This window comes from Chinchilla lanigera, unplaced genomic scaffold (assembly GCF_000276665.1).
Source record: "Chinchilla lanigera isolate Chin_1 unplaced genomic scaffold, ChiLan1.0 scaffold00004, whole genome shotgun sequence".
NCBI lineage: Eukaryota > Metazoa > Chordata > Mammalia > Rodentia > Chinchillidae > Chinchilla > Chinchilla lanigera.
Window position 1 is genome coordinate 5763606 of NW_004955405.1, and position 23391 is coordinate 5786996.

General features: G+C 40.5%; 1 protein-coding gene across 9 annotated transcripts in view; it reads left to right on the forward strand.

The window, feature by feature from the left end:
- The window catches only part of Bmpr1b (bone morphogenetic protein receptor, type IB), a 376760-nt gene extending 355435 nt beyond the window's left edge, over positions 1 to 21325 (forward strand). For all 9 annotated transcript variants that reach the window (XM_013517414.1, XM_013517415.1, XM_013517436.1 and 6 more), the window contains 5 exons: positions 6256 to 6448; positions 7228 to 7525; positions 16075 to 16250; positions 18712 to 18842; positions 20341 to 21325. In XM_013517414.1, the coding sequence (XP_013372868.1) occupies positions 6256 to 6448; positions 7228 to 7525; positions 16075 to 16250; positions 18712 to 18842; positions 20341 to 20466 (924 nt within the window). In that variant the 3' untranslated portion in view covers positions 20467 to 21325. The remainder of the gene's footprint in view (positions 1 to 6255; positions 6449 to 7227; positions 7526 to 16074; positions 16251 to 18711; positions 18843 to 20340) is intronic.
- Positions 21326 to 23391: the final 2066 nt, after the last annotated feature.

Sequence of the window (23391 nt, forward strand, 5' to 3'; positions counted from 1 at the left end):
CACTTAGTGATATGACCTCAGGAGGCCATTGTTAAATAGCTAGCCCTTCACGGATGTAAATGTCAGTATGTAGCACACGACAGTTTTAGATACACACCCCGTGTTACGTGATAGATGACCTGCGCCTAGGTATGTCAACCAGTGACCATTGCAGAAGCCAGCATCTGCGCCCAGATGATAAGCCTCCCGAATCTTCGCTCTTAGCAGCTGTAAAATGTGAAGCAGCCATGAAAGAAAACAATGAAATGGGTTTTATTGGGCACTGTGGGAGGGGGGGTTCTGTAGAGCCTAGTTCAGTAAAGAAAACTTTCAGTCTCATAGCTTTAATATTTGGTTTGTAAGGTAAAAAATGTAGAAATGTAGAGTAATCTCTCCAGGTATTGTATTATATGAGTGACTACCTCACCATAACACTGACTTATTATTTATTTCATCGGCATGATGCTTTTCATATAAACACATACTTGAACCTAGTGTTTATCAAATGATTTTATATCTATGCTTCATTTTGGATCTTCACTTTTTCATGAGATAGCCATTTCTTTATCAAAAAAGAGTATCTGAATTATTAAGAATTAAGATATTATATGTTTCTGTTCTCTGTCACATATATGTTTATATATGAAATATATATGAAAGATTATTTAATGAATATTATGTATAATAAATAGTATGTATTACTGTAATACATACCCTATTTGACCTTGTAAAGACACAAAAGTTAAATTACTACACATTAACTTTCTTAAGACTCTTGCAAAGGTTTTTCCAGTATGTATCTCAGTATTTTCAACCATATATTTGCACGTACAGGCGTATGTGGGGGTGTGAGTGTGTGTATGTGTGTGTTGCTAATTCAGATCTTAGGAGAGGGTGCAAATCACTATTTATGGCCACATGTTATGTCCCATCACATACCAGTATGTGCATGGACTTAGGCATCTGATAGTGCCTGATGTTTATCTATCACTAAGTAAGATGATAACCCTGGAACAATGATGACACCTTCTGAGTCCTCAAACATTCACATTCACATGAAGTAATTCTTTTTTTGGAACTACAGTTACAGTGATTGTATGGTACAGATGCATTAGCTTTCCATCGGTGTGAGAAATACTAAGATAATTGACTTTGAAGAGGAAAGTTATATTTTGGCTCACAGCTTTAAGAGATTTTAGTCTGTAATTAGTTAGCCCTGTTGTTTTGGGCTGTGGTAGCAGCACATCTTGCTGGGAGCTTGTGGAGATGTAGAAGTGCTCACCTTATGACCAGGAAGTGAAAGGCAGGAGTTCCACAGTCACCTGACCTTATGGCCCCCATGACCTAAAGAGTCCCCCAGGGCTCCCTTTTAACAGCATCACCCACTCCTGGTTGACAGAGCTGAAGACCACCCCTCAACCACAGACTTGGAGGGGCACTTTCAGATCCAAAGTATTGCAGGACATTTTTACAATCACACTTTCAAAAACTGATTCTAAGAATGTAACGTAGAATGAAAATCTAGGTACAGAAGGACCAGAAACATTTGCTAAATTAAATGAAAAATCAGTTTTTCAACTTTTGAAGTTATATTTTCAGTTCCTTTGATGTTATCTCAAAGTAAAAGTGTGCTTTAAATTTCTGAATATAATTGAGCGGTACGTTTTAATCTTAGAGATAAGTTGTTTCTGTGCTATCAAGCATTGCCAGTTCTGTCACACTTTCATTGAAGAAGAGACAGTATCATTAAAAAAGAAGCAGATGCAGAGTGTGTGTGTTAGGGAATGTCTCATAGATTGCCAGGAGCAGTGCTCTGCAACATCTGTATGCTGAACATAGTATTTTTTCAGTCAGTGTGGAAAGGTTCCTCTCAAGTGAGTAATTCAGCTGCGATGTACTTGGCTCCCAGCTGCTCAGTGAGCCCATGTCACTGTGTGAGGACCAGAGTGTATGGAAGACCCCCTCACAGGGCAGTGCGAGGCAGGGGAAGGAAGAAGGCGGCTGTCTGCATGCACTCGCTTGCTCTTTCCATTGGTCTTCATGGTTCATAGCATGTTCTTCATTTCATTTAGTTTTGTTTTCATGGTACTGGGGATTAAACTCAGGGACACTCCACCACTAACCTGTATCACCAGTGCCTTTCAGAATTTGTGGGGGATGCCTGTCCTTTTCCAGAATGCTTTCTGTCTGACAGTAGTGCCAGGAATAGTTCTGATAGCAAGTAGCGCTACCTTTTAAATTGAAAAAAATCATCCATTTCTGAAAAAAATAGAAATGATCCTAGTTGGTGGACATCTGTACTAAACAGAATAATGCCCCCCCATCCTAATCTGTAAAATCTGTTATGTACAGGCAAGGGATGATTAAAGCTGCTGATCAGTTGGCTGTGAGATGAGATTGTTCTGGTTTGTTTGGGTTGGCCCAGTGTAAATCGTATAGTCCTTAAAAAGTGCAAGGACAAAAAGTAAAACTAAATGCTTTATCTAATATAAAGCACATCTCTTAGAAAGAATACATTCCTGTTCTCTAATATGATTTTATAAGAATTTTAACCTAGGTTCTTTATGTTTGTCTTCTGAATTACGTGAATTGCCACAGATGTTTAGCAGCCCTTTCATTCAAGGAATGATTGATCTTAGTGTCCTTGAAATATTTGATTGTAAGTGCAGAAGGAAGATCATGTGTCTGTAGACATGAACCTTAATGTCATTTAACTCTCCTATTTTCTCTTTCTTTGTCTTTACTGTGCTCTTTACAGCTCTTTGGAGCTGCCTTCTAGCCTAAGTAAGTTTCTCTCCAATTTGTTAATATTCTTTAACTTTTTTCTTTAATTTGCCATTTTGCATTTTTGACTGACAGCTCTTACACTTGAAAAGTGTAGTTTTCAATAATCTTTTCCTGCTTGCTTCTTTTTCATTTCATCTCCTAGTTCTTAAATATGTCATGTAGTTATTTGACATTTCATATCTGTCAATTGTAATATGTAATCTGAAGGTGTTAAATCCCTGTGGCTTGGCTTTCTTGACTCTCATTTATAGTAACTGTTCCCTTTTGTTTTAAGTCGTTTATTCCATCAGCCCTTCTCTCATGTTCTTCCTTCTTTTTCTCCCTGTGTTTATTTTTCCCTCCCTTCCCTCCCTTCCCTCCCTTGTTTTCTTCCTTGCGACCCCACCAATGTACTATGGTTTCTTCTATTGAACCTATGATCAAGTGTTTTTCAGGCAAGACCTCCTTTAAAGTACTATTCACCCTACCATAGTTTTGGAGTGAAAAGTATTTTACTTACTTTTCTCATTGCTGGGACAAAATATCCAACATACAGAGTTGAAGGAGGAAAGGTTTATTTACCTCACAGTTTGTAGAGATTTCAGTCCGTTATTGGCTGGCTCCAAGGCAGGTTGGCATGGTAGACAGGCATCACAGAGGAGAAACAATCCATGGTGGGCAGAAAATAGCAAAGCAATAAGGGATGACCACAGCTCCTTCTCTACCTTATGTCTTATTCAGGCTACTTAGGACAGGTAGGACTCACATCCTTAATCCCAGTGCCCTTGACTTGAACATTGCACCGTGAATCAATTTCAGCATCATATACTCTAGACATAGCCACCTCTGAAAAAGCCATATCTACGACTGTATGAGACTTTGGGGGACATCTACACACAAGCCATCACATTGTTCCCTTGGCCCCTTAAAGACTCATGCATATTCCTTTATGAAAAGGCGTTTAGTCCATCTCCAACAGTTCCCAAACTCCTGACAGTTTCAGCACTGTTGAAAAGTCCACTTCCAAAGTCTCTGAGATTTAAGGCAAACTCTTAGCTGTGAGGCCCTGTTCAAATGAAAAGAAAGTTAAACATTTCCAACATTCAGTGGCACAAAATAGACATTTCCATTCCAAAAGTTACAGACAGGGGAATTCAAAGGAATGGGACCAAAACAAGTCCAAAATCCAGCAGGGCAAAAATTAAGTCCATTAGTTCCATGTGCAGCACCCTTGGGCAATTTGTGGCAAGACATATACTTCAAAGGGCTTGGGTGGCTCTACTTCTATAGCACTTCTGGTGTTTGTAACCCCCATGGCTTCTTTCTTTGGCTGGCTTTGCTCACACCTTGCAGCTTTCGTTGGATGCTCTACATTCCTGGCCTTCAAACTTCTGGGATCTCCACTGCACCTTCAGCTTCACATTCACAGCTTCGCACACTGCCCTTCTCAGGGGAACACTGCTTAGCCTCCCAGCCTTCTTGTGAAATCTGGGCAGAAGCCTTCCTGACCACACAATCCTTGCATTCTACATGCACCTAAAACCAGCACCACATGGGTGATGCCAAGGTCTGCTGCCATTTGGAGCAGTAGCCAGGCTGGTTTCTTTCTTGCCTATAGGAGTCCAGTGCCTATGAACCTAATCCCAAGGAACAAATTCTCTAAGACACCACCATTCTGGAACATGGTGCTCTGGGGCTCTCTTCTTAAATCAAAGTCTTTCACTTTTGTAATTTTGAGGCTGCAAAGGGTGGAGTCCTGCTGCTACTTGTGATGACCTTAGATCATCTTTTCTATCCTCCCGTTCCTTCTCAGCAATCGAGATCTCCTCTCTTTTATCTTTCCAGTCCTCAGCTTTACTGGAGCTTCCTTTCTGGCCAAACTCACAGCATTTTAAATCATTCTGTTGGTCAATCATTCTTTGCTCTTGATTCTCAATACAGATCTGGCTAAAAGCCCCCCACAATAGCCATGCCACTGCCTCAGCATTAGGCTGACTTGAAATTTCTTCTGCAAGATTAATTAGTCCATCATCCTTAGTCTCAGGCAAAGTCTCTGGACATGAACAAAATGCAGACAAACTTTCTACGAAGCCATAGCGCACATTGTCTGGAGTCCACCAGCCAGTGCAGTCCTTCTTCCCAGAAGAAACCTGAACCTAGTCTTTACTGGCAGGATTTCTGTCAGCCTCCTGGTCTTCTGACCTCTGACCAGAAACTCCATGTGGAGCAGCCTAGGGCATTCCAGCTCTTTTTAAACTAGCATCTCCAAACCTTGCCTAACTCTCGTCCTTCCCACAAGCCAGCTCCAAAGGCTCTTAAACCACATGGTCAGATACAGTCGCAGCAGCAACTCCACTTATCTGTTACCAAATTCTGTATTAGTCTTCTCATTGCTGGGAGAAAATACCCAACACCCACAGTTAAGGAGGAAGGGTTTATATAGCACACAGTGTGTAGAGGTTTCAGTTCATAGTTCGCTGGCTCCAAGGCAGCATGGCAGAGGGACCCCATAGAGGAGAAACAATTCATGGTGGGCAGAAGATACCAAAGCAATGGGACAACAACAGCTCTTTCTATTCCTTATATCTTATCTACTCTACCTAGGGCGGTAGCATTCATACCCTTAATCCTACTGCCCTTGATCCTTGGCATTGCACTAGATGTCATATACTCTAGATCCAGCCACCTCAAAAAAAGCCCTACCTGTGACCACATGAGGCTTTAAGGGGACATCTAAACACAAACCATAACAAAAAGTATACTATAAGAGATTTCTTCAGCAAAAGATTTGTAATTTGTTTTCACCAAGAGGCATGGCATGCTACCAACCTAGCACCAATTTAGTACTATGTAATAGTACCAGCTTAATGTCAAAACATTAGGTTAAATTCTTCTAGTTTTAAAGGGGTCAGAGTTTAGTCATGCAGATATTATTCTCACCTAGGTACACCTGCCTTTTATACACATTTAATGATTATCATTCCCTGCTCTTGTCTCAAATCTTTCCCTTTCTCCTCCCCAATTTTTTTCTCTTTCCCTTCTTTTCTTCCCTTTCTCCTTTTTTTTTCCTTGCTTGGAGAGTTTATCTCCTTGTGTGCACAGTAGTGCATTACACTTTTGTTTCTTTTATTGTGTCCATGATTAATTATATGGTGGCAAAGTTCTTTGAGAGTATCTAATAACCCATTATAGTTGTGAGAGTGAGAGTATTCTCTTCTGTCAAGTACTGGATATCTATTCAGATTCATCCTTTATCTAAATTATAATAGGTAAAATGAAATGTTTGCTAATTTGGAAACAGTATTTCAAGCAATCAGAATCCCTAGTCTCAGATACGTTTGAAAGAGAACAGCATAATTAATAAATATAAATAACTTGTCTACATAAAGAAAATTGCTCACTAAATATATTTTATATTCATTAATTGTTTCTTCTCCAGAGGGGAAAGAAAAGATTTAACAGATCTGCAGTGCTGTGACTACACTGACAGAGTGTTTTGGGATTTAACAGGTCCAAAGAACAATAGCGAAGCAGATTCAGATGGTGAAGCAGATTGGAAAAGGTCGCTATGGAGAAGTCTGGATGGGAAAGTGGCGTGGAGAAAAGGTAGCTGTGAAAGTATTCTTCACCACGGAGGAAGCCAGCTGGTTCCGAGAGACAGAAATATATCAGACAGTGCTGATGAGGCATGAAAACATTCTGGGTGAGTAAAAGTCTGTGTGGTGATGTTTGGAGTTTTCTAGCTTTCCTCTGTTTTTCTGTTGACATCTCCATATTAAGTCATCTGTCTAGACCCGTTCTGAAACACACAGAAATTTTCTTCTTGGTATTGGTCCAAGAGCCTCATACGCTTAGAGTGGGAGACCGAACAGGAGAGGTGAATGAGGCACCTCAGCGAGTGGACAGTGGGCTGGACATGGGATACTCTCAGATGAGTTTTCTTCAGAAACAGGAATTGCACATGTAATACCAGAATGTCTAAGGCTTTCTTAGAGATTTGAAGGAGCATAGTTTTGTTTAAATGTTTATATAGTTAGAAGCATTTTATCCATAGGGTTTATTTATATCAAAAGTTTGTGTTGAGAATTGATTTACCTCTCATTTTTTCAGGCTAGTCAGGATCTATCTGGGTCATTCAAGAAGGGGTAGATGCTAATCAGTGATGTGTTTGCCTTAAGGCAAAACTGTTTTATAAACAGCACTTACCTGTACCTGTAATACCGTAAAAGAATTTGTATATCAATTGCTGATCAGAAGGAGGTTGTATTTGCAGATACAAATTTTTAATCTTTCTCTATCCCTACAATTCTGATGACCACTGGTCAGCATTCATAACTTACCACCATTGTAGGCATAATGAGGAAACCAGGTGAAATACTAAACCGGAGACAGCTATAGACAAAGAATGGTACTTGAAAGCATGAATTGTTTCTGAGTACATTTTAATAATGCCTCCATCCCTTTTGTCTTTTGTGTTTTTAGGGTTCATTGCTGCAGATATCAAAGGGACAGGGTCCTGGACCCAGCTGTACCTCATCACAGACTACCATGAAAATGGTTCTCTTTATGATTATTTGAAGTCCACCACCCTCGACACTAAATCGATGCTAAAATTAGCCTACTCCTCCGTTAGTGGCCTGTGCCACTTACACACTGAAATCTTTAGTACTCAAGGCAAACCGGCGATCGCCCACCGAGATCTGAAAAGCAAGAACATTCTGGTGAAGAAAAATGGAACTTGCTGTATAGCTGACCTGGGCCTGGCTGTTAAATTTATTAGGTTAGTATCAGAATGAACAAGTGTGCGCCCTAAAATTCCTCTCATTCACTTTGGGAAGATGCTGTGTACATCCTGTAGCTTGGTGCTTCTAGGATATATTTCGTAGATGAGGAATTCTGTTCATTTCAACTTCTTAGAAAGGAAAACTGCCAGCAAACATTTTCCCTGTCACACAGTGTGTTTAACTCCGTGCTCTTGTGCTCCGCAGTGACCTGGCACAGAGACTTCATGTTGGGTTTGCAGCTGATAGGAAGCTGTATAGAAAAGAGGTGGCGAATGCCTGGGAACCCGTGGTTGGAATTCTGTGCAATGCATGAAGATAGGAAAAGATTCGTGGAAGTGCTGTCAGTTGCATAGACATTGTTACCTGTGTGGCATCAGAGAGAGAGCTCGCATAGGTGTTTTATGAGAAATGTCAGAAACTTGTAAAACACAGCCAGTATCCAGCAGTACTGTACTGTGGGTTAAACAGTGACTGGAGCACCTGGGCCACAGATGAGAAAGTGCTGATGTTTTCAGACTCCTGTGGGCACTGAGGTGACATTCATAGCTTCCTCGAAATGAGGACCGGACGAGCCCGTGGCTGGACTTGATTTTACTTGCCTTCATTTTAAGCAGAGTAGCTCCTTTTATCTCCATCGTGATTTAGTTAGAGGAAAAGTACCTCTATTCTGAAAACAAAATGTACAAAATGAGTTTGTGAATGACCTCCATATCAAAATAGAACTACGGCTTTATAAAACTCAATTTAGGCTTTGGATTTTTCCTACTGAGAACTCTGTAGCACACAGAGAAGGGCACAAGGGAGAAGTCCTGGAGAGGATTCAATGTTTGCAAAACAAAACTCCCCAGAAAAGACTGTTGAGTTGGTATTTTACTCTGCAGGTAAAGGCTGCCGTGCGATTTAATAGTGTGCCCCAAATATATGAGTCTTCACCATTTAGAAGATGGCAAATTGAAGTTCTTGATCTTTAAAAGCAAAGCAAAAAGAAATGATTTGCTCTATATATTTAAATTAGAGAGCATAAACTTCTTGCCAATAAAGATGGTTAAACTCCTTTTCCCTTTCAAGTTCCTTTCTTTAAATGATCTGCCTCCCTTATCAAATCTCTACCTCAGAAAACCACGCTGTTCCTCAGATTAGCAGCTTCTTCCTCCACTCTTGTGAAATCCCATTAGAGCTGCAGAGGGTAAGCTGTTCTTCCAGCCTGGTCGTTTGCAGTGTCTTCGAGTGTGGCTTCTCTCCCCCTCTCCTGGCACTGCTGTGTTGAAAGAGGCGCCATCTTGGTTTCCAGTGCCTCATCTTCCTGCCCACCCTTGTCTTCACGTCCGGCTTTTCCCTCTGTTTCTGATGTGCCTTCAGTGGCCTCCACCGAATCCCTCCACTGGATCCACTCCTGTGTTCCCTGTCACACAGGATTCGTGCCAGATTTAGTAATGTATTTCCCATTTGACTTGACATAGTGAGTCCCTCATTGTATTTCTGTATTGTTTTTAATAAATAAATGTCAGCAATAGCAAAGTAATTGAGACCCATCTTCTCTACAGGTCTTACAACAAAGAGCATTATATTTCTGAAACTTAGCCTCCCAAATTTTAGGTAGACCCATGTTGTAGGAAGTGGAGGGGATTCTTTTAAGGGATAATTGGTGATACTGGCCATTGGTCCAGGTAGGGAAGAGAGGAGATGGTGGCTCGGACGTTGGTTGTCTGCACACACTCCCTAGCTGCAGACCAGCTGGCGGACATTCATCTTTCAGCCTATTTCCTATTCCATTAAATGGCAGTTACATTTGACAATGTCAAAGGTCCATTTCGTATTTTTCTTCCCTATATTTCAAGGTTTGTACTTCCTGGTTTTTAGCCTAGCTTTTAAATGATGTTGCTGTGTCTTTAGTTTTCACTCTTTGCCTGACTGTTGCATATTGTGCATATTGTGCATGTGGCTGCACTGTTTAGAGTGTGTTTTATCCCAAGTGGTGGATGCATAGCAAGCAGTGCTGAATTTTCAGACTTCAGAGGTGAACATCGTGTGAGAACTTTGTCTTTTCCTCAGTGTCTACATGGTGCTAACTGTTCTTTTAGGCCTTTAAGTTATTTCTGGGAGGTTCCCAGGGAAACTGAGTCAGAGAGAGACAGACAGAGTGACAGAGTACTAAGATGGTGCCTCAGAGATTTCCTGCCTGTGTGAAGTTTTTGCCTTGCCTTGGTTTCTCCCTGCACTCTGAAAATGATGTAAGTGCCAACGTGTTTCCTGCTCAACTGCAATTCAACTGCAATTGGGCAGTGCCTGGCAGATGTTACATCACCCCGCCTCTCCCTAGGGAAGAGAAGACAGTGACGTGTGAAATGCTTTGAAGGCCCATGTGCAGCTTTTCACTTTTCACACTGAAAGATCAAGCAGCCCCCCTGGTACTTCAGTGTCAGAATAAAATACTTGCCTGGGGGAAAATAAACCCCGGCCCTGCCTTTCTGGGATTAAATGTTAAGTAGGGAAACCTACAGTGAAGACTAGACTGTTGCACCATCTGCTGATTGATGATTGTCAGATTGTCCAAGTGCAAAGGAGATGGGTGGCCCGGCGCTCTGAATTTCCTGAGCCCTTCCAGTGTGGTTACCTTCAGCCCCACTTTCGCCTTATTTACTCCCCAGGTCGTTTTGTTTTTAAAAGTGGCATGGCTTTGACTTGGCCGAAGTCACAGAGCTCAGCTCGTTAGCAGCAAGGACTCTGCAGCCAAATCCACCTTCTATGGAAGAGATGTTAGTTGTAAAGTCCTATTTCTGAGAAACCTAAGATTTCTTGAGATTTAGGTATGGAAGCATTGAACTTCAGTGAAAAGAACTATACAACTCTCCTCACTGGCGAGCATTTGACTGGGCCGAGTTCACTTGAAGCAACAAACATGTTAATGTTCGGCTTGGCCCTGTGTACTGATGCCCCAGAAGAGGTCAGGGTGGGACCTCTGCCCTGGGAGTGCTGCACACCTGTCATCCTCTCCTTAGTGTGTCTGCCTGGCACCTGTGGACAGGAGGAGAACTTTGAGTCTTGATGCTAGCCTACCTTTCCTATGCTCCAGCCCTGCGTTGTCGTGCCCCTGCATAGTGTCCAAGTGCTCTCCTTTGTTCCCTCCCTTGCACCGAGCATGGCCCGGAGAACTTACTCCCTTTCTGTCCACCCTGGGTTGGAAGAGCCGCTCAAAGTCCACACTGGAGGAAGCTCTTTGGTTATCAGTGTAGCTCTCTTATTCCATCATGATGGTGTACTTTATTGCCACAAGTGATCTTGGTCAGAAATAGGAGCTTAATTTCCCTGCCTCTTTGAAGTATTGCTGCCTCATGGCAGCCCTGTGTGTTGAGATTCAAACACAATTCGACATTAACATCCCATTCCTGCCTAGTGCTGTAGGGAGTTGAGCATTATTCACAGCACAGGTGGGAATCCGAAGGAGCTCGTTTCCTCTGGCACAGCAGTCCTATATTTCTCACATACGTGATACACTTTCCTCATAATGTAGTTGCTGACTTTTTTTTTTTTTTTTTTTTTTTGCTAAACTACCACTAGCCGAGGGCACCTTTACTGGGAGTTACGTTGCATAAAATTTAGTCCTGACATGCATGCACCAGGTCTTGTACCTGATTGTTCTCTATCTTAGCATCTCATGATCTTGGGAAAACAGGGAGGACCCGTCTTCTCCCTGGCTGATGGCCTCACATCCCTATCCTTATTGGGGATTTTTTTGTTACCTAAGAAACTGTATATATTTTCATTTTATCCTGTTCAAACCCTACTGTGCTTTACTTTTATGAAGAAAATATCTGTGGAAGTATGATTCTACAACAAAGAAAGCTTTTTCCTGGAGAGAATTTATATGACATCCCTTGTGTTATTCAAATTATTTATTTTTATTTCCTTCCAAGCCTACCCAAATGTGTGCATCTCATTGGTATCATGTTAACAGGAGCAAAAGCTCTGTTGAGTCTAATGGAAATATTGATTGTAGAAGTAAAACTGGGTAAATTTATCCACTCCTGTAATTCTTTGAACCCTGCCTACAGTCCTGACTCCTCTGTGTAGAGAGCTCTGACCCTGCCTCGTGGGAAAGGAGAAAGGTCCTGTCTCCTCTGCATTTAGTGCAGCACCCACATTTCTAACAGGAAACTCTCAGCTCTCCTTCGTCAAAACTCATCTTTTCTGTAAATTCGTCCAATTTATAGATGACTTTGGGTCTTTAGGACCTTCTGCCTATACCCTCTCTCTTAGTACTTAAAATGTGCATTTTTAGTTCCTGATCCTATTGGGTTCTTTACACACAACACACACACACCACAATATGTATTTGTGTTTTAGGATCTGTATTTATGATATACAGGAAAGTATTTTTAAAAGACAGTTATGTAATCATTCAATATTAACAAATGTTAACAGTTTGCCCTTTCTTCCTGGTCTTTTTAAAAGAAAGAAAATATTTAAAATAGCTCTGTTGCATTTGTTTTCCTATTTTATTCCCTTTTATCCCTCCCAGAGGTAACCAGTATCGTGTTTATATTTTCCGTGTAGGATTTTAGGTCTGACTGCAGAGTTACTGGAGGCTCGGGGTTACTTTTCCGCCTCTCCGCCCTTTCTTCAATGCACATCTTCTCTTGCCAACCTGATTCTCAGCTGTCCACTCTGCCCCGAGGCAAGAGGGGCCAGAAGAGGCTGAAGGCACCCTGGCCTTTCTGTCTCCTTCTTTCCCCCTGACTTTTCCTTCTGTTACCCTGTGCCCTGTTCTTAAACATATGACACCAAGTGACTGAACTTTCTCTTTTCTGCCTTCATCATTGATGCCCTAGTGTTAAATCAATTTCATTTCCATTTTGGGCCTTGAGTATGAACACAGACTCTTTTTCTCCATTACAGTATTTGAGCACATGTGGAATGGTGTCATGGAAACCTAAGGAAGAAATGTAGCTGAATTACCCTCATGTGCAGAAACACACCTAGGAGGAAGGGGCAGAGTAGTGGCTTTCAGAAGCTGATGCATTACAGAGTCAGACACGAATTGCTTACAGTTAGTGTGTTTGCCTTTAAATGTAGTGCCAAAGGCATTGGCCATTAGGTGAATAGCAATCTTTAGCAAAATTAATTTGCTCCACCAAATACTATTTATCTTCACAGATATTGATAATCTCTCATTTTATGGCTTTCATATAACAGAGATTTTTGCATTTCTCTGTGAATTATCCATTGGAAAGATGACTGTAAATGAGGCTTTTCCTTCTTTTAGTTAGAGTAGATTATTTTCCTGCCATGTGTAAGACACACTTTGAGTGGAGATGGATTAGGCTGTCATCCTTAGGGACATATCCAATGATTATCACAGATACTTGGGGCTCCAGGGGATTAACTAGGGAGACAGATACATATTTATTTAAATACTAATAAGGAAATTATATATTCAGATACCAGATACTCCTAGCGGGGATATTATTGTACTGCCACCTGGAAAAATACCTCGGGTGTGAGAAAGGGGAGGAGGAATTGCAGTGCTGAGCTTGAGTGGTGGTGGAGCAGGTTTTCTGCATTTGATGGTGGAACGGGTTTTCTGCATTTGATGGAACTTCACAATCCATGATAATAGAGAAAAGGAATTCTATAGCCCCAACTCTCTTGCAGTGGTTAGAACAAGAGTTTGGAGATGACCGGGGTGGTAAACTTATGGCCTGTGTGTTGTTTTTCTTTTAAGACAAAAGATGTTAATGTTCACACATTGCTTTTTCTAAACTAAAGCCTCAGTATTTGGGCTTAATTGCAGTGCTGGCACTTTGTGATAAACAAATGGGTTTGGGTTGTACTTTGAGCACTCATCTTTTTTTGATTTTAAAGATAAAAGAACATATTAACAAACACACAGACACTTACAAAATGACACAAAAACAACACAAGCAATACAGACTCTCAGACAAGGTAACAGGAAATTAACAGTGGTTGTTGTATTACATATTGATATCTTCAATTTGGTTACTCAGATAAACAAATATAGACATGTAAGATTGATCACACACTTAAACGTTAACTGTTCCTTTGAATAGAGCAATAAAAGTCAGTAGTGCAATCATGTTAGCTATCCTGTGTATACGTATACACATATTTTTCCCCTTCTTTTTTTCTCTTTTCCCTCATCCCAGTTGTTCTTTCCTTTTGAGCAGTTTCCTTCCCTTTCACAATGTCTACTGTACGTCCTAGATTTTATTCACTCTTTCAAGTTCTTACACTAGTGAGACAGTATGGTGTTTACGCATGCGAGTCTAATTTATTTCACTTATGAGTATAGTCTCTAGTTGTGTCCATTTTCCTATAAAAACCTTGTCTTGAAAAGGTTCGCCATCATTGCCCTATGTATAGCTTAGCATTCACAAACCTTTATTCTGTCACTAGGGATCACTTTTCAATTTTCCATGGATTTCTCCACATCACATATCCTGTTCGCACTTCCTGAGTTCCCAAATCAATATAAAAGAAGGAAAAAGAGTTCTCTAACCCTAACTCTCTTGCACTGGTTAGAGCAAAAGAGTTTGGAGATGACCTGGGTGGTAAACTTATGGCCTATGTGCTGTTTTTCTTTTAAGACAAAAAGAGTAGGAATAGAATTGCCAAAACCTTTCTCGCTGATGGCCAGAGTATATCTTTTGTCTTTCTAAATGTAACCTTGGTTTCTTTCCTCCATATATGTTCTGTAATGTAATTCAGACCCTTAAATGTCCTCTTTCCATTTGTAAATTCATAGGTTTGCTTTATCTGCCTAGAGCCCAAAATTCCTTACCTGAAGTCACCACTGTCTTCCTCTACTGATTACAAATTATGGCATACTCATTAATGAGATAGCCACTGTGTGCTGAGCGGAGTGAGCAGGAAGAGCGGAAAGAGAAGCTACAACCCATGGTGGAGCTTTGCACGTCTCTCCAGCCTGATGTTTTCCTAGTTTATCATTAAGCTTCTCCTCAGCACACTGGCCTCCCCTTACCATCTATGATGTAAGGCATGTCTCCTTGTCAGTACTGAACATTAATGTTGTAACATCTTTTCCTGGTCTTAGGAAAGTGCCCAGGGCTCTGAAGTCCTCCTGTCTTTGCAGATAGTGTGGAATACCTGCTGTTTAGATTTTTTTTTTTTTTTTACACATTGGCTTTTATTTTAGAGAAATAAACTCTTTGTTACGCCTAGAAAACCGCAGAATGCTTCTGAGTATGTTGATGATATGTCTGTCAAAATAGTTTTACTTAGGGTTTTTAGCTGGAGATGAATTCTAAAATGTTCTAAAACTGAAGCTTTATCTTTATGTCTTAGTGAATGTAAACCACCTTGAGATATGCAGAGGGTCATCTGCCACATCTTGAGTTTTCCCAAAGGACACTGCATGTTTTATGCTCTAGTAGAGAATGAGAAAATAAGATCAAACCAGTGTTTGTTTGTTTTTTTCCAAGAATCTACTAGTGTTTTGGAAAATTTGATACTGATTATATGTGGTAAGCATAATACAAGTGATGTTCAATACACAAATCTGCTTCCTGTGTTGAGAAATGGCATGTTAATGTTTGAGAGGCAACAGAGTATGGTGGGAAAAAAAATATATTCTTGGGAATCATGAGATACAGAAGTGTAGCCATTTTCCATAATCTTTAGCTTAATAGTGAGGTTTCAGATTTTTCTGTTTTATAGTTTCACATCTGTCCCATGTGGGGGTTGTTGCGTTTCTTCTTAGTTACTTCACTTTTTGATGTTTACAGTGCTGATTAAGCATCAAACACATGCCTGATGCTGTGTGGATGGGAGTTTTACATGTCTTCCTTAACTGTCAGCTCAGTAGTTCCACAGTTTCAAAACCTGACCTCAGAACTCTGGCCCCACCTCACTGTGCTGAGGTGGGCGGGGCTGTCTGCAGTCAGCTGCCCCTCGGTCCCCATCTCCTCCCAGTCTATGGAGTGTAGTACTAGATCGCCTACATTGTGAAGTAAGCTAGAGACACTACATTCCATTGTTCCTCTGTTCCTTTTTAAAAAACTAAAGGCCATTTGGGTCATGGAACATTATTGATGATGGAAAGTATTTTTATATGTGCTTTGTTGTTTAATAAAATATTTAGAACTCTTTGTTGGTTCTTTTTCTTTTTACTACTTATATCTAGATATAAAAGCTTTATAATGCCTAGACTGAAAATACTCTTTTGGGCTAGTCATAACAGTGGTAGTACATTACCTATCTGGGCTCACTTTCCAGGACTGAAAAAAAAAAAAAACAAAAACCCATTTTGTCTCTTAAAATATAAGGGGATGATAGAGTATAAGTTTGATCCAGTAATATGAAATTTTACATGTTACAACTTCTGGTTTAGTCTCATCTACACTGGGTTTTACCTGTGAATATTTTGAATTATATTTTGAGGAAAGGTCTTTGTTCCCTGAAAGGGTTTTGTTTTCCACTTTCCTCTAAAGCCCTTGAAGAATCATCTCAAGTCATCATTTGTTTGTCCTCTCAAATACTGATAATGCTTTGTTTGCTCTTTCTTTAGTGACACGAATGAAGTAGACATACCGCCCAACACGCGGGTCGGCACCAAGCGCTATATGCCTCCAGAAGTTCTGGATGAGAGCTTGAACAGAAACCACTTTCAGTCCTACATCATGGCGGACATGTACAGCTTTGGACTCATCCTCTGGGAGGTTGCTAGAAGGTGTGTTTCCGGAGGTAAGAACTGCGCCATCTTTGAAAAGATAACGTGAGAAGCACTGCAAACCCTTTCTTTCTGATCATAAATCAAAGGTATCATATTGTTTACAGAATCAAAATTTCCTTTATTTTCCTCTTTATTTCTGCTAATGCAGTTATAACCCTTCCAGGAAATATTTGACATATTACGGTAATCTTTGACTACTTCCTTCCCTCTACCTGTTGCTTAAGAACTGCGTCCAGACGCACTGTCAACTCCCCTACTGTTTCAAGATCACCCTCTGCTGGTGTATATCATCTCATTTCTGTTTGGGCTCTTCCTTCTGCAGTTGCTCCGTCAGATCAACCCACTTCCTCCCCTTCCAACATCTTCTTACCTCCCTGCTGGCCCAACTTCAACCACTGTACCCATTCTTTTGATATTTCCTCTGCACAGATGACCATAGAGACATAAATGTGGATGCACACCCTTGTTCCTTGCCTCCCCTACTTCACTACTCTCTGAAGAACTTCCTCATAAAGCACTTTTAACGCATCAGTTTTTATCAAAAGGAAATTCAGGCATCAGATTATTTTTATTCCTCATGATAATTTTTCTATAAGCATAAGAATTCCCTGATAATACCAAGTATAATCAATAAGATGTCCTTAAATATTCCAAAATATTATTGCTTATACTATTTTGATAGTACCACCTTCATAATCTGTCTTCTAGAAGGTTCCAACTTCTTTTACTCAAGAAGCTGAATGTTAGACTTCTCTGTATTGAGCACAGAATATACCCATCATATTTATTATTATTATTATTATTATTATTATTATTATTATTATGCTCATTGTTGTGCTCATTAAAAAACTTGATGCTATTATCATACCTCCTAATGACCATTTTAAACTCTACAAGGACTTTGCCCCACGTTTGTCCCACTTGCCCTGTTTCTGTCTGTTAATGCAGGCTACCCGCCCTAGGGCAGGTGTAGCACTCACACCTTTAATCGTAGCCAGAACTGTGCCAAACCAATCAGTGGACTGATTTAGTCATCACACACCCTTGGTCCCAGCACCACACACTCTAGGTGCAGCCATCTCAGAAAAGCCCCACCTATGACTGGATGAGGTTTGGGGGGGACATCTAGACACAAGCCATAACATATAATAAGGAGAAATGAGTAAGGGCTATCATTGAAAGCCAAAATTTGATTAATTTATAATTTTATGTGGTTGGCTGTGCCCATATCTGTTGTAGTTTATACCTTGCCTCACTGTCTATCCATCAGTCCATTAATGACACTAACATTAGCCCCTGGGGAGAATATTAGATGAATTAAATAGATGAGATCTGAGCCCTCAAGATGTTCTACCTTTTGCGAGTTGGAAAGAAAAGAAGAACTGAAACCAAGTGAGGGCTCGTGTGCGTCAGGCCCTGTGCATTTATTATTCCATGTGCTGAGATCATCATGGAGCCCAGTGGAAGTGAATGTGAACTTAGTGCACGCTGATGTGCTCTGTGGTCATCGTAAGGACTAAAAATGATTTTCTGATAGTCAGGTGGAACGTTCTAGGAAAACTTTTGAACCTTCTCATCTTTTGTGATTTTATGTGAGTTTGAGTCTACAAGAAAGAGCACGGTACAGACCCCAGAGTTTGCCAGAGCAGCCCTGTAGTGAATTTGGTGATGTGGTGTATCATGTGGCAACTTGATGGTCTCATCATTTTCTGGTGAAAAGCAATACCGTTTCTGTAACAGCTGATTGATGGTGGGAGCCAAGGGTGTTCTGGAAAGCGGCTCAGAGCAGCAGCATCTCGTGTGCAGAGACAGAGTTATTGTTAGGAGTTCCTCAGAAGCACAGGTCACCTTCTTGTGTGCAGTGCAGGAGGAAAAAATAGAAATTAACTAGGAGCAGAGATGGAATGAAATACAGTTTAATACAAAACATGTAAAGAAGAAAATAAAATTCAGACAGTCTTCAAACCTGAGAAAACCGTGGTTAATATTTTGGGGGGTATGTAATTTTCAAAAATCATTCTTACATTCTAAAACATGTAAACTGACATTTTGTTCAAGTAGGATCCATTTCTAAACTTACCGTGATATTTGTGATCTCATAGTACAGAAATAGAATAGTCATGTGTTATGCAGTATGGATTCTGAATCATCTCCCAAATCTGCACTGAGATTTAATATGGATTATTTTTAATTTTGATCTTTATAAAATTAGAAATAAATGAGATGCTTATTTTACTTAAGTTTTAGAAATTAGAAAAAAGGCTTGGAGACCTATGATAATATTTTTCATTAACTTTTCTATTCTCTTTTTCTAAATTAGATTAAGCACCATTGGGTAAATGTGTTCAAGATTTACTTTGTTGGTCTGAGCTTGTCTTTAATATCAATAGTGGTTTCCCTTGACAAAAGTTTTGAGTTAGGCTTTTTTCCCCCACTTCACAGAAAATAATAACAGCGACAACATATTTTCAGGGATTGTGGAAGAATACCAGCTTCCCTACCATGAGCTGGTGCCCAGCGACCCCTCTTACGAGGACATGAGGGAGATTGTGTGTATCAAGAAGCTGCGGCCCTCGTTTCCCAACCGGTGGAGCAGTGATGAGGTAGGACGCCAGGTAACCACGTGGCTACCGCTGACCTCTAAACCAACTTCTCTTCTGCCAGAATTGAAAATATTCATTATTGAAATTTGCCTTTGTTTTGATGGTGACAGTAGTATTGCCTCATTGCAGTATTTTGTGTGGAGCTGTGTGCAGTGTGTCAGAACATTCTTCCTTTCTTCCAATTTTATTTTGCCAATTTTATCCAGAATATAATGCTGAGTCAGCAGTGAGGCTGCATAACGGATAACACTGTTCCCTTTGCGGAGAAGTCTTACAGTTTGTGTGAGAGCTATTATTTCTTCCTCTGTGTGGTTTCAAACCATCATTTTTTTTTCTCCATAATAAAGCCCTTTTGATAAGAGAAAAAGGCATCTGCAGAACTGAGTTTTCTATGCAGTTCAGTGATACAAGTCAACCTAGCTGAGCTACCTTGACTGCACTGCATGTCCTTGTTAATAAGGGCAATGAGAAGTGATTTAAGCAAAATCATGCTCAGCTTGGCTCTAAGGATTTGGCAGTGAAAACCAAGTATGTCGGAAGGGAGCTGCCAGGAAGGACAAAGTAACTTGGTGGCCATACGCTTTCTGCTTCGGCCTCGGGTTCCTGTACCTCTCTTCCCACCACTGTGCCCTCAAGCTCCCTCAAGGCCTGGAGTTCTCTGAGAGGCTGTTACATTCAAGAGGAGCTTGAAGCATAGTCCGAAAAAGGAAAAAAAAAATACTCTTATCAAGCATGCACCAAGCCCAGTGCAGACAAATGGGCAGAACACAATTCACTACTTATAAGCTAATTATTTAGTGTAAAATTCATCTAAAATGACTTTGGGCTCATTGGTTTTTGTATCACAATACTGAAAGGGTAAGTAATATACATGTTTTCCAAAGAGCTGTGCAGGAAATATTACTTGATGCTGGAGTTACAGTATTTTGAAGGTGGTTGTGGCTGTCAGTATTATTTGGAATCCCTTCAGTGAGAATTTTGAATGAAGTGAAATTGTGCTTTTCAACAAGACCAGTAATTGATGTACCACAGAAGAAAGTTTCAGCAATGCTGTGTGCAGGTCATTAATCTTGTTAAGTGGTACAGTGTGATTCTAATATTGTAGTAGACAGCTATGATTTAAAAATAACCGTGTGTGTTTGAATAGTATGGAATTAGATAAAATATTTAAACTTATCGAGTGTTAGAAATCTGAGAGCACTGAGCAGAATACAGATTCCCTGAGTATTTTTATATTTTAATACTGTTTTCAAAGACACTCTTCTACAATCAGTAAAAACACCTACTTTCTTCTGTCAAAAAGAAGACATGAAAATCTGAGTCATTATTTTACATGAGAAAGAATTTTTATGGAGTTGCATTTTTATGTGGTTTTAAGGGTGCCTTTAGAAAATATATTTCGATTTATAGGCCCAAAACTAAAAGCCAAATGTCAGTACCAGCCTTACAGTTCCATGCTTTTCTCTGACGTGGCTCCAATGTTGCTTTCCTCTCGCAGTGTCTCAGGCAGATGGGGAAGCTCATGACAGAGTGCTGGGCTCACAACCCTGCATCCAGGCTGACGGCCCTGCGTGTGAAGAAAACACTTGCCAAAATGTCAGAGTCTCAGGACATTAAGCTCTGATGGAGAGGGCAGGACACACCTCCGGTGAAGGCGGTGGATGCTCCGCTGCGCGCAGCGGAGTACACGGTGTGAAGGCATCTTCAGTACCAGCCTTCAGCGCTGTCCTCTTCCTCTTCCATGGTCTCAGACCTTACCTGCCTCTCGGGAAGCAGCCGGGCCGAGCCAGGAGCTCCTGCAGGCAGATTCACCAGGTCTGTTGTAGGAGGGAGACCTTCGGTGACTTGTTCAAGATATGCATGTTGCTTTCTAGGAAAGCCCTGGATTTTGGGATTGCCCTTTTTTAAAAAAGATGCTTTAATTTTGCCAAAATAAATATTGTAGACATTTCAAGGTTTATACTATTATAGTTTAAAGAATTACAACAAAATTTCTTCCCAGAAACTGTGTTGGAAGGTAAATTAAGATACATTTTTCCATTGGTAAAATCTTGTTGCACCTGGCTAACGCAAGAGGGTCTGGGAAGTTGAACAGAGACTGGAGCTGAGCTCCAGCACGGCTGCCCCAGCCTCCTCACACCACCTGAGCCCTTGCCTCTGGGGCTGCCTCACAGTTTGAACGCACCTGGGGACAAGTTCCTGTCTGGGACCACGCTTCGGAGTGTCTCAAATGGCCTTTGCAGCTGCAGACAGAGCTCAGTGCGCGAAGGTTGTGTGACTCCCCTTCAGTGCGGAGGGGTGTTCTTCAGAGCACATGGATGTCTCTGGTTCTGCTGGGCAGTCCTTTCACAAAACAATCGCTTTGTTTTCATGAAACACAAGCAAAGCTTGTTTTTTACGCACAGAGAACAGACCTGCACATGTTTTTGATCCCTCAAATCAGAAGATCAATATTAAATAAAATTGCCATTAGTTACGTTAAAGACCTGATGCTTCAGCAGAGTGCTCGTCTGTTCTCGTGGCTTAGGAAGAACGTACCGGTGGGGTAGGGGCTGAGGCAGAGGGCACAGCCAGCCTATTTCTTACATCTGCAGAGGAGCCGGTCTCCGAAACACAGGAAAGAAGGATACACACCTTACATTGTATAGATAAGGATGGTTTGTGATTGTCCATCCTTTTTTTTCTGTATCTGAGTTAAAGGATAGAAGGAGGCATTTGTCAGGTTACTTTCGCTGAATTTTCATTGAAAAATAGACAAATATAACCTGCAGGTAGAATAACAAAGAAAAGTAGTGGAGACCACGAAGTATTCTGGCTGCTATGATTTATTATTCTATAATAGGGATGGACTGTGGACATCTGAAGTGATTATCTACACATTAGGAATGGCGAATGATTCGGTTCTCCCTATGTTCTATTCACTATTTATATTTTCCCTTCTCTGGGGCACTTATGCAGAACATCTCTTTACTTACCAGGGTTGTAACTTTTGAGTACCATGAGTAAAAGCAGTGACAGGCCCGGTATTCCCTAGCAGTAGGTACATGATGAAGTTTAAAGCTATCCACATTCCTCTCAATTTTATCCATTTCATTTTCTTGCTATGGTTCTTCTTTACTGGTTAGAAATTCCTTCGTGCTTAATAAGGAATTTGGAAGCACTTCTCCACTGGCCTTTGAAAAAGATACTTCCTTCCAGAATACTCCAGGGGGCAGTGTTTCCTAATACATTTCAGCACCTGTGACTGCAAGATGGAGCAGTTTTGAGAAATGGACAGCTGGGTGGAAAATGAGAAAAATCTTCCCCTCCCTTCTGAAGTCAGCTTGCATCTGGTAACTTGCTCATCCAGAAGACCTCGTGGAGCAAGGAGTGTGAGCCATGCTCACAGTTTGGAAAGTCATAGTGAGAAACACATTGACCTTCCAGGGCTTCGTAGCCACATTTTGTTTTTCACTAAGAAAGAATTTTGAATTGGAAAGGAATTATCTTTGAGCGTGAGAACAGTTGGGTATGGATATACTTGTTGTCAGAACACTGTTCTCACTGATCTTCAAGTAGCCTCAGTAGCCATGTAAAAGTCTCTTGTGTCGGATTATATTCTTTGTGATAGTTTAGGTGGAATATGTGGTTAGAAATCAGTCTGAGAGGGGCTGGGGATTTAGCTCAGCGGCAAAAGCGCCTGCCTGGCAAGTGCAAGGTCGTGAGTTCGGTTCCTGGTACCAGAGAAAAAAAAAAAAAAAAAAAAAAAAAAAAAAAAAAAAAAAAGAAATCAGTCTGAGAATTATCTGAGATTTTTGGATTAACTTCAGTACCTCTAATCAGATCATCTAAAAACAAGTAAGTGAACATTAATACCACTTAACTGGTTAAATGGGCACATGTTGGTATTTTTCACATTTTCCATGGTTTGAAGTTGGGCTTATCATCTAGATATAATGGCGTTTACTTTCTGGTTAGTTTTTGAACATGAGCAACTTAAAATCTGAGTATTTTGTAGGAAGGTGATGACTCAAAAATAAACTCGATTTTTAGGGTTCCAGTAAAAAAAAAAAGGAAATTTTAAAAAGCAGACACATTTATTCAATATTATTTATTTGGTTGCTTTGGGGAAAATTGGTAGCTTACCTTCTAATCCCCAACTTGATTTATTCACTGTGAAAGTTTTAAAATTATTCCCAAGATACCTTTAGAAGACCCACTTACGTAGTATAGTCTTTTGATGAGACAGGAATTTATTTTGAAGAGAGTTTTTCTGTGTCTTACAAAAATCTGCTTTACTTAGGTAATACTAAAATGTTCTTAAAGACTACCTACTCACTTCCTGATAACCTTTTATGATTTTTAAATGCCCAGCAGCTCAGCCGTGAATTTTATTATTTTGTTTTGTCTTTTAGTTGAACAAGTGAGAACTTGGAAATGAGTAAAGTAGTTGATTGCTTACTTTCAGACTATTTCAAAAACTTTCTTCTAACTCCTCTTCCCCAAAGGAATCCTATGTTATTAGTTGTTAGGTAAACTTTGTACACTAAGATGTCCGGGGTTGGAGCTT